This window comes from Syngnathus acus, chromosome 2 (genome assembly GCF_901709675.1).
Source record: "Syngnathus acus chromosome 2, fSynAcu1.2, whole genome shotgun sequence".
Taxonomy (NCBI): Eukaryota; Metazoa; Chordata; class Actinopteri; order Syngnathiformes; family Syngnathidae; genus Syngnathus; species Syngnathus acus.
The window spans coordinates 17,614,859-17,626,571 of NC_051088.1; the positions used below are offsets into that span (position 1 = coordinate 17,614,859).

General features: G+C 41.0%; 1 protein-coding gene across 1 annotated transcript; it reads right to left on the reverse strand.

The window, feature by feature from the left end:
• Nucleotides 1-1,905: 1,905 nt before the first annotated feature.
• Nucleotides 1,906-11,232, reverse strand: nt5dc2 (5'-nucleotidase domain containing 2). The gene is made up of 14 exons (XM_037245963.1): nucleotides 10,773-11,232; nucleotides 8,246-8,430; nucleotides 8,086-8,160; nucleotides 7,968-8,023; nucleotides 7,553-7,646; nucleotides 6,256-6,384; nucleotides 4,490-4,550; nucleotides 4,326-4,428; nucleotides 4,167-4,268; nucleotides 3,682-3,763; nucleotides 3,493-3,579; nucleotides 2,991-3,131; nucleotides 2,854-2,918; nucleotides 1,906-2,539 (listed from the first exon to the last, which is right to left on the reverse strand). The coding sequence occupies exons 1-14, from the start codon at nucleotides 11,137-11,139 to the stop codon at nucleotides 2,278-2,280; spliced, it is 1,809 nt and encodes a 602-aa protein (XP_037101858.1). The 5' UTR covers nucleotides 11,140-11,232; the 3' UTR covers nucleotides 1,906-2,277.
• Between the last annotated feature and the right edge of the window lie 481 nt (nucleotides 11,233-11,713).

Below are 11,713 nucleotides of genomic sequence, written 5' to 3' on the forward strand. Positions count from 1 at the left end.
ACCAAAAGCGAGCAGATCAACATGACATGAAGTAGAGCAGCATGCAAAGAACGTTACCTTTATCTGCTGGCTGCTTGCAGGCGGGTGGTGAAGTGAATGAGTTTGTTATGCAGAGTAGAGCGGCGATGGATGCTGCGTTGCTTAGCAACCGTGCGACCAATGAGATACAGAAAGGAAAAGTGCGCGTCAAACCCACAAAACTCACAAGCAAAGTTAAGATCACCTCGATGTAGCTAAGAGACTCATGCAAGTCATGTAAATGGTATGCAATAATTCACCTCCATCAAAAGACAAAAATATTTCAATTATATACACTGGTAATATTGAGAAAGAGCAACAAAGGATAAGTTAAGGAGTTACTGCAAGACAAACAATTCAAAAGAGTCACATGTACTTACGATAGCAAGAAGAAGAAAATCCATAGGCACATGGAACATACAAAAGTCACTGCTTAGCACATGAGAGAACGGAGCTGGAAAAGGAGAAGACAGATGGAAGCAAACATTTAGCACCAGTACATTGCTGAAACTGCCCTGCAATAGCTGCTGATTGGGAAAAGGTGACAGGTGTGTTGCCCACGCCCACAAATCCAAGATGGCGCTTGTGTGGAACCCAAACAACATGGGCTAACACAGGTGTGCCCCTAGTGGAACCCAGGAGCAAAACCAGATGAAACCCATACCCACTTGGTACCCAGGAAACACGCATTCACCCCGTGTTACAGCTCGTTGTTGTGAAATGCACTTTAAAAAGTTGTATTTTATTGTTTGAGATTCCCAGCATTTTCCTTGATTTATAGCCGTGCTTCTCAATTATTTTATGCCAACCCAGGAAGAAAAATATATTTCACACATCTCTTTAAAATGATGCACATTTTCATTAAATCTGCTGAGACATTTTATTGAATCGTACATTCATGAGATGCATTGCCACTGAATTCAGTCATATTCCCAGAAGATAATACAATGCAAGTAAACGTGAACACAACAGCAAACCATTTGGTGTTAATTGAGACAGTTTCGACATGGGGAAACCCTTAAGTGTAGGGGCGTCTACAGGAATCTACTTATTTTTCTCCAGTTTGCTGTTTGGAGTTGCATTACACTACGACACACAACTACTAAATGTCATGATTAAGAGACAGTAGGACTTTGTTGTGAACAAAACAAACTGGTTTGACCACAAAACCATACTGACATGATTGCCCATTGCCATTGATCGTCAATAAAATTCATCTACCACAAAGAACTATTAAGGCCACACTGAAAAGAAAAATATGTACGTATGAGAAAAACATTGCATGACATAGTAGAGGGGAAAAATGTAACATCACCCAGGACAACCTTTAGCAGTGTAATGATAAAGTTAATATCCATGGACTTTATTCTTTATTATGACATTTTACCTCAAAAATATTTTTCTTAAAAAAAAAAAAAAATTATGAAAAACATCCACTTTTTTCCTAAAAAAAAAAACGACTTTTGTAATATTACAATTTTACTCTTTTACAGTGGTGCCTTGAGATACAAGTTTAATTCATTCAGCGGTGCTAATGGACGTCCAACGCTGCGTGTTCGTTTCGCTTCGGGGGGGGGGGGGGTCTAATGGGGGGGGCGGGGGATGTTTATGCGCTGGATAGATTTCTTGTGCGCTGAGAACGTGCGGGCAGTGCGCGATTGCGCACGCGCGCAGCTTAGAGGGAACATTGGTTCCAGCCCCACCTAAAAACATGAACATTCATTGAGTGTTTGCTGGCGCCGTATAGCAGAGGAGGTCTGGAACCAACTATTATTTTAATTTATATTTGCTAGTATATCAAGACAAAAAAACCAAAAAATCGGCCAAGTGACAAGAAGTAACTCTTTCAGGTCAAGGCACTTGCACCAAAAAGCAACACCGCATTCATTTTTTTTTCTTTAAAGTGTGGTCATAATACACTTTGGAATTCCCCCATGTGGTTTCCTCCATGCAAAAACTACAAAAAAAGAAAACAGTAAACACCAAGTTGAGGTGAAAAAGTCGACTGCAACCGCACTATTTATGCATACAGTGGGTCATTGCCACAACTAAATAAAAAACAAAAGCTAATTGTGCGTGTTTAGGTTTTTTTTTTTTGCTGAGTTGAAGCAACCCAAGCAGCTTACTTTCTTCAGGCTGTTTTTAATCTACTTCTTTGGCTAAACTGGTCACTATGTATAATTTTATGCCACCTTTCTGCACCCAAACATACGGGTGTCGAAAAAGGCAACGAACGGCGTGTCCTAAAAACGTACTCGCTCATCGAATTTGAGCCATTTCCTCCAGAAAAGGTGTTTTCATGCAGCCGGTGCACAGCTGGTCCATCCACAGCGGCGCCTCATGCTGCAGAGGAGTACGGCGTGGGTAAAAGGTTTGTGAGAGGTCGTAGTTGAGAAGACAGCTGAGGGAGGCCATGTAGAGGTCGGAGAAGCGAGACAGGCGGCGGGAGAAATACGTGGGGTTGTGGCACGTTCGGAAGATGCTGCCGAACTGAGGGTTGAAAAAGTTCTTCGTCATCAGCCTGGTAAAAAAAAAAAAAGCTCAAGGTTAAGCAAGTGGGGTGCAAAAAGACGATTTGAGATACAAGTGATTTGAGTTACAAGTATGGTCAATTAAACTGATAAGTCAAGGCACACAACTGGTTTCCCATAAAAGTTATGCAAGCTATTCAATATCCACATCAACACGGATTCAGTTCAACCAGTCCACAAGTGAACATGAAATTCTTGATCCTTTGTGTATACTATAAAGCAAAGAATGTGAGAGTCAAAGAGTGAATTTTCTAGTGACAGAAGTGAATGAGTTGCTTGAGGGCGTACAAGTGATGTCACTCACCTGAGTTCTTCTCGCTCCTTCTGCCACTCGTCAAGCACTTGTTTGGATCCTGGGTCACGGTGCGTCTGGGGAATCAGGAAAGCATAAAATAAGATAGCTGAGCACATCTTTCCGAGGACTCGGTGTGAAAGTCTCACCTGTAATCGTTCCATCAGGCCGGTGAGGGCTTGGAGCCAAGTGAGGTTGACAGCGTAGCGCTCTGTGCTCACAACTTTGGTTTCATTCTCCAGTTCCGGTACGATGGCTCCAGTGCGCCAGCCGTGTCGTAGCGTCAGGTCCTGTCGAGAAGAAAATTTACTTTCTCACAGTGGAATGGATCATCACACTACATCAGTCCAAGTTGGAACAAAATAAAACTTGAATGCGAAACAATGGCAACCAAAACTTTCTCCACAGCTACCAAATTGTGCAGCAAGCACTGACCACAAGGAATGCTATTTTTCCAGTATATAGACATTGTTTTGGGACAGCATTTTTTGATGCATTATTTTTCTGACATTTTTCTAATGTAAAAGCTGTGGCTTGACAAATAGTGACTGAACATACACTTACTGATGTTGGCAATTAAGATGCTAATCGCGAACATGGCAACAACAGCATGAACCTATCTCAAGATGCCCATCAAGCTTTGACACTCACTGCCAAGTCGCTGTAAAGATGGTCTCCAAAGTAAAGAACCTTCGATCCTCGCCAACCCGTCAACCTGAGAAAGTCAAACAGGTTTCCCTGGGAGACGAGAAAAACACGTCAGTGGGTCTGTGATGGATGCAGAAACGGCACATTGATGCTCTCCGTCCGGTTAATGAAAATCACCCAGAATGCACTAACCTGTTTATAAATGTGGCCTTTGTCTAACCTGCTGATTTTCTCCCAACGAAGGTCCCCGTTTCCATCGAGACGCCGGAAGGGTCTGCAATGCACACTTTGAACATTAACACTGCCCTCCAATACATGAAAATAGAAATTACAGTAATATGTTCTCTCGTCTTTAACACTGTATTCTTATTAAGAAATAGAAATTAAGCTCTTTAATACTTGATAAAGAGAAGTTAAGTGCCATTATATCAAACAATTTAAAAGTGTTTTGATTTGAATCATGTTTCAGTAGGCTGTTTAATTGTTTTTATTGGGAGTTGAAAGCGCTTATTCTCTTTTTCTAATTATTTCCTGATTTTAAGGATTTTTTTTTTTTTTTAAATATCATGTATGACCTGAATGGTTTGCATAGAGGCAGAGGCGAGCACACCTGATTTTCAAAATAAAATATCTTTCAGACTCTGATATGCTTTGTTCAATTTGTCTGTGCGACCTACTTGACGCAATCGGTGAAGAAGTGAGGTTTGTCCGCCTGCACGATGATGACGTCGAAGAAGTCTCTCCACTCTTTGCCCACCATGTGCGTCATGCCTTTGTCCCTAAACACCAAAGCGTCACTTAAACACTTGCGAGTCCAAAACCGTGACAACACTTACACAAAACTGAAGGGACTGTTGGTCATGAGGAAAAGCTTTTTTCCATGGCTGACGAGTCGGTGCAAAACGGCATCCGTTTCTTCTCCTCTCATAATGAACTTTTCTAGAAACAAAGAAAACAACTCTCAGACAAATGCTGCGTTGTGCTGACTTGAAAATCTTACCAAGGTCTTGCTCGATCCACTTGTACATGAAGCCTTTCAAGTGGACCATGCCAATGGCTTCCTGGAAGTGGCAAAAAGGAAAATGTTCTTTAGGTGAAATGAGTTTTGAAAAACCTGCTTACACTTGGACCTGCTAAACACCTTTCAAATCTTTTTCATCTGTAACAAACCCAGCACATAAAGATAACAAACCAGGCATTGAACAGTTTTGCTTGTGGTGTGGTGTGCTCCGCTTATCTCAACACAGACCACACCACTAAAATTCTTGCTTTGGAAAATACTTTCTTCTGTCTGGGAAACTCACATTTATTAAAAAACAAAATAAAATACATCAGGTAGGATCTATGTTGTTTTGTTTACCCCCGTTTCCTTGTTTGTCAGTCAAGGCACTTGTTTGATTGCCTACATTCCATTCAGGTCACAGTTCAGAGTCAAATGGAAATGTCGGCATTTCCCACACATATATAAAACAATTTTGGTTGTAAAAACTGACCACATTTCATATTCAAGGTTAGCGACCAGTCCTGTTTCGGGAAAAAAAAACCAGGCTTTTTAATACAACTCAGATTTAAGAATAATCTGATAAGAAAAAGACAGTCAGGTCTTTGACGTCTTTGCTCGAGAAGGGCCAAAAACAGCCCGATTTTCTTGCTGTGCATACCAGGCCTTAAATGTTTTTCTCTCTGAAAGGGAAAGCCTAGTCAGTCAAGGACAAGAGTTATTGTTTTTTTTTTCTCTGCAGATTCCTGTACTTCCAGCTGAGGAGTGCCAAAGCACTGTTTGTCCAAACCTCTCAGTAGGAGACAAAGGCCAACAAAAATGTGGTGCGGCAGGCTCAGACCATGACCATGAGACGCAATTAAATCTTTGGAATCATAAATCTTTTCGGAATGATACCGTCTTAATTTGCTCCGTAACTCAAAATCCATGAACATCATCTTCCCACGATAAATGAACAGAAATGCCATTAATCCATTCCAGTCAGTAATGACGCAATAAGATGCACTAATAGTTGTCATTTCTCACCGAGCATAAAGAAATATGCTTGTGAGTGTTTTTTTTATATGGTCTGTCTACGTGTGTTGCCCCACCGTGTTCAAATATTTATTGCTTAAAGAATTATAAACGCTATGAATGTGATTTTCTAACCAGTCTATGTTGTAGCTAGTAATGAATAAGCAGTTTCCACTCACTAAAACTCCAGTGGGAGTTATTTTGAGAGGATAGTTCATTTACACTGTAATACAAGCTGATGACTTTACATTGTAGCAAAGTGTCAATTCTTCAGTGTTGGCTCATAAAAAATATAGCATGTTTGCAAATATGGGAATCCCTTCTGTGAAATATAATAAAAATACATACAGTATTTGAGACCCAACAATAGAAATGAGCCCTCACCCCATGTTAATAAGCAAAGAAAAAACTGCTCAATGATTATTGAGTAGCAACAAGAACTAATCTTTGAAAACTACAAGTGATAGCACACTGACAAAATAATCGATACGGCCTTTCACCGCATCATCTCTCATGAGGGGCATATGTACACTTTCTGATCAATAAGGATTTTCCGAAACATGTACTGCCGATCAAGCTAAAAGTAAATGTACATTTTGTTTTATATTTGGTGTCAAATGGCGATAGATTTTATGACATATTCCACCATCGCAGACCAGGAGGTGTGCTACTACATAATGTAGGGTGTTTTCCTTTCCATTAACCCAGACCATAAAAATGTGTGGATTTTACAGACGGAATTTGATACTTACTGAGACATCTTTGGAGAGGTGAACTGGATCGTAATCAATGTCGTTGCTGATGAAGAAATCGTTGGCCACAGCCAAGAGGGTCATTTCTGGGATGGAGAAGATGTCCATGAACTGTTTCACCTTTGGGCCCTGTTGCAAAGTACAACATTGAGGAAAAGTGCTTGCCATTCGCAGCCAGATGTAACTGCAGCATATTTTTTCTTCTTCAATCACTCATCATGCCAGGGCAAACACAGGAAGGTTGGGCTGAGACCCATTTGAGCGAGGTGATTTTGGAAGGGATTAGAAGATTAAACTCGAAAGCATAGCCGCATTCCAAAAATAGGTGTAAGTGTTCACAAGTGAGAAATTGGGACATGTTATGATATACATTATGTTGTGTGTTAAATATTGCCCACTATGCATCCATTGCAGCCTGGTCGTCCCGATTCTCCCATTTGCGGTCCCTTCTGAAGATTTCTCATTTTTTCTAGTCGAGGTTTTGTTTTTCCTTGCCCTCCTGGGAGTTAAGATCAGAGGTCATGGAGAATAATTGTCAACTGTGGGCATGTGAAGCCCTTTGAGACATTTTTGTGATTAAGGGCTATATAAATAAATTTTGCTTGATTTGACTTGACATCCAAATGACTGGACGCAGGGGAGACTCATCTGATCAAAAAAGGAATTATTTTGTGGAAAAATCCATTCTATCTGCTTGATGATAGTGACGACAAAGCCCCAAATGAGATTTTAAAACACAACTATGATTGCTTGTGCAAGCATACAACGCGGATAGTTGGATAGACCAGAGTCTGTGATAAATGCTGTTTTTTGTTTTTTTATGTTTGTTGAGAGTAACTCAGAACACACCCAAGAATGTACGCCTGGAGTATTGTTGTATTATCTGTCTACATGTGTTTCCCCACCATTTGTGTAGAAATTGTTGTAACGCCATAACACGAATGAAAATTATCAGCAAATTGTCCATCTTCTGTGTTTTGCATTGTTTGGCAGCATTACAGTAAACAGACTAAATAGAAGGGGTTACTTGAATTACATAATGCTGTCATTTGTTTGACAGTAAACTTTGCGAGTATCAATAAACAGTTTGAAGCCTGACTTGTTCACTCTCTGCCAAACTGCTGCTTGTTGTGAAATGTTTGGAGTTTACAGCCACCATACAGCACTCGTGTCTCTTTGCTCACGAGTCAAAGCATAAATCAGCCGAACCAAAGCTCGCACCTTGAAAAACACACAAATAGGGTCTCTTGCCTCTCAAGGCACCACTGGACTGCATTAAAATATGACGTCTACTCACTTTTCCGTAGAAGCCACTATCCAGCTGCAGAGGGACGTGGAAAGTTCCCCCGTAGAGCTCAAGGATCTCCTCGTCTGGCACTGGCCTCAGACCCCTAAAATCAAATAGAGTATGAGTCACTGTGCAATTCTAGGGACAAACAACATCAGGATCTGACAGCTTAGACTTTCTGTGCAGATCACTTTGTTCCACTAGACCAGCCAATTGACCCTGTATCAGTGTTGACAAGAGGTTTTGCTGTTCCTGCCAACAGTTCTCTGCCAGTTCGCCAAGTTTTCTGGCCTTCACAGTCACACATAGAACAGTTTATTTTTAACAAGAAGATTCTCGAAAACGACCCTGTCTTCCCAAATAATACCCCAAATTTTGAAGTGTATAGTGACTTTTGGTACATGTTAGCAAATAATTTTTGCACCTGTAAACTGTTCCTGGTTGAATGTAATGGAAGGCGTCGATCTTCATCAGTAGACCCTAAAACGGAAGAAGCAGTTTTACTTAAAGATGCTGCTTCAGGAAAATGTAAGATCATTTACCTTTTGGATATCGTAGTGAAGACCTCGAACTGCAAAGTTGGGAATGTAATCATATTTGAGGATTGCCTCAGGGTACTGTGGAGCAGCAGGACAAAACAGGAAACTTGCATGCATCTGTGAGATTTCTAAATCTAAAATCGCATCTGCAAATTGCACAAACCTTGAAGTGCTCAACGAGAAAGGTCCTGGCTGTGTTGTAAATCATCGAGTTGAGCGCATTGGAATACAGAGCCAGCGTGTAGTCGTAGTCAAAGCCGTAGATGTCCACTTCGTCCAAGTTGACTTCATTGTTAGCGTAGATGGCTGACGAGTTGAGGGATTTGCACGCGCCGGGTGGAATTAGCTCTGACCATGAAAAGGAAATAAGTTGAGTTGGAACAATTTATTGATTTTGATATTTTTGATCTATTAAACGTTTAATAGAGTTAACTTGTGAATTGTCCAAATTCTTGGAATTTAAACCTCTCAGCAGTCAATATTCTCCCATTTTTAGAGTCCTCTATGAAAGCAGACTAATTATCTTTTGCCAACATTTGCTTTGACTTTGGAAAATCAATAATCAACTTTGATTTTGGAGATCAATTTGCACACAGTGCAATCGGTGATCAGGCCTGAGTTCCAATCACCTGATCAATATTAGAACACTCCTAATAATGGTTTAGAATTTGGTTTAAATATTGTAATGTTTCCTCTGGGTTTCATCATCATTTCAAGACCAAGCCTGAACTAACACAAGGAGAAAAGCTTCAGCGGTCTGAAAAAATAAACAGTTTTAATCACCCCAAAATGATGAAACTTGCAAAGAAAATCGGAAACGAACATAACTCAGCGGAAGACCCGGCGGACGTCAGTTTGGAGAGCCGGACAAAATGTCAGGAAGTTGCAAAATGTGTACTTCTCCACTGATTTCATCAATGACGTAGAGTATCAGCAAATGTCTTCTTGATTCTGTTTTGTTTATCACAGAAAATAGACGCAACATCCTATAGAAAGGCAATCAGCAAACTCAGCATTCGCAATTGTGTATTTACACAGGAGCACAGGAAAACAGATCGCATGAGGAGTTAAAGTGGCTCTGAGTGATATGATAGCGTGGCTGGGGATTTGGGAAGGTGGGGGGAGCGAGGCAGTGGGGAATGCAGCTGGACACGCTCCCAACACATTTGGCTTCAATATTAGAGTCAAAAAGCCAGAGACAAAATGCCACCAAGCATACTAAAAAACTCTCTGTTGCATTCATCCAGGGGTGTCGAAACTCGATCCTCATGAGTCACTATCCTGCCTGTTTTCCACGTCTTCCTACTGTAACACATCAGGATCGTTATCAAGCTTCTTCAAAGTTTGCTGATGAGTTGAATCAGGCGATTTGCGGCAGGGAGACATGGAAAACAGGCAGGACAGTGGCCCTTGGACCATAGTTGGACATGCCTGATTTTGCCACCTTCGTCATTAAAATTGGAGTAATTACATTTTTCTCCCCATTTTTATTCATTAATCTAATCAAATGTATATTTTTAAATACACTTAACATTTTGTATGTATTCAAATAATTAGCAAATTACTATAAAAATCAACTATAATTCCAGAAAATTAAAAATTACATTATTATCAAAATAACCATTCGGACCGGGCCCACCTGTATGATTTAAAAGTGTTTTTTTTGTTGTTGTTTTTTTAGATTAAAAATTAAAAAAAGCAAGATCAGAAGGGTAACAACAGCATGTTGCTCCTGCTGGGTGGTTGTGGTTCACTTCATAGAACAGGTTGCCCAATGACCAAAGGTTCAGCTGTTCCAATCCTGGCTGTTTTGTTTTGCTGCTGGTCTTGCTGGTTTTAAGAGCACACAAACACAACAAACCATGCTGCTCTGTGCTGTTTTTTGTTTGGTTTTGTTTTGTTTGGCATGATACTTTCAGGTCACCCTCATTCGAAACAACAACACGTTACTGGGGCACGACTGCACACAAGTTGGATATTTCTGCCATACACTTCAATGCACTAATAGAACAACTGCATTTTACTAGTGAAGCAAAACTGCACTATAGTTAACTGCATGCTGCGAGTACAACTATTGACATTCAAATTCTACAAGAGATTAACATCTATTCACTAGTAGCACACAAATATCAATTGCTGCAGTTTTGCCTCACCTATGTGCAGTACTGTCAAATGTTTTATTTTACTAGTTGCATTAGTCGCGTACTAGTTATACAGTTTATTTTTCCTTCTAAGAGGAGGGGGAAATGTATTTAGTGGTATGCAGAGGTGGGTGGAGTAGTCAAAAGGACTTAAGCGAGAACAGCTGGAAGCGCGACTTGTATGTATATACAGTAGTATTGTGTTATTAGTAGCACCAACAAGCACATACTGTACCGGTGCAAAATTATGCATAAACATGAAGTTGCGTTCTTGTGCAATGCATTGTCTCGTTTATGAGGATCATAAACTAGATATCAAGGCTGTCAAACAAAAGAAATGCTTGTAATCTTCGACTTGACGTGTTTTTGCTCGCGTCTGTTTCGGAAGCATGAATTTGAGAGGAGCTGCAGTTTTGGATTTATTTTTCCCATGAGGGCTGCTTCAACAACAACACTAAATAAAACGCCACGTGAGAAGTTCAAGTGGCAAGACGAGTTATTTCAAGAGATGATGCACGATTATGAATTCGTTCCTCATATTCTACTGACCATGAACCATCCGTCTCAGGTCAGCGTAACGAGCCCACATGTAGGATTTCTGGTCCAAGGGAGCGGTCGTGGAGGTGGACGTAGACGCCCGCCTCTTCGCGCCAGTCACACCGGGCGCGCCCGCTGGCTCCTCGGCTCGCTGTCCGCCGGACGCCGCCGCTGGAGCCCCAGGGTGCAGCTCGCTGCATGGCTGCTCGTCGCCACACGGCCCCCTGGAGCCACCAGAGGAGCAACCGCTTCTCTCTTTTGTCCCGTCGTGGCCGCGTAACGTGACGCAGCACGCGCGGTTTACTTTGGGAGATTGTTGTCGGCTTCCTCCGCTCCATAGGGCGCGGGTCAGCGAAGTGGTCGCGATTTTCAGCGACATTTCAGGCGTGTAATTTGCAGCTTAAGCCGATTGAGCGGTAATGTCAACAACGGGCTAAGGCACAAGCCACCTTGCTTCCAGTACGAGCACGCCTAACCAATGCAAAAGAGGGCGGGACGACTGTTCGAGCAGCCAATCATCAACACAAAGTACTTTTACTTCATTACTTTGCAGAAAGTCTACTTCAGTATTCGTTACTTTGCATGGCAAGTCATGAAGTATATCAAGTTTATGTTGGTATAGTCTACATAACTACGCTAACAAAGCACAAATAAAAATCTAAAAAAAAAATCAGCTACTGTCCTAATTTGCTGTGAGATGATTAACAGGGTTTTCATTTGTATTTTTCGAGAATTACTTTGTGCAGTTAACCATTTGTATTTGTTTCACAGGTATTTTTCAATGCTTTACAACAAAACAAGATTGAAACATTGAAAAAAAAAAAAACCAGATTGGCAGATCGGGCTTTCTATATAGAAGATCGGGGATTGATGATCGGACTAAGTTTTCATTCTATATATTTTTAGTAAATTTCCTAGGTCCCGTACCTTATTTGAGTATTTATTTTTCATTG

Excerpts from the sequence above, each read along its gene's own strand:
- nt5dc2 (XM_037245963.1), bottom strand. The coding sequence starts at position 11,139 with ATGTCGCTGAAAATCGCGACCACTTCGCTGACCCGCGCCCTATGGAGC. Across the intron at positions 8,024-8,085 it reads TTCACTACGATATCCAAAAG|GGTCTACTGATGAAGATCGA; the intron begins GTAAATGATCTT and ends CTTCCGTTTTAG. Across the intron at positions 3,580-3,681 it reads AAGGCCACATTTATAAACAG|GGAAACCTGTTTGACTTTCT; the intron begins GTTAGTGCATTC and ends CTCGTCTCCCAG.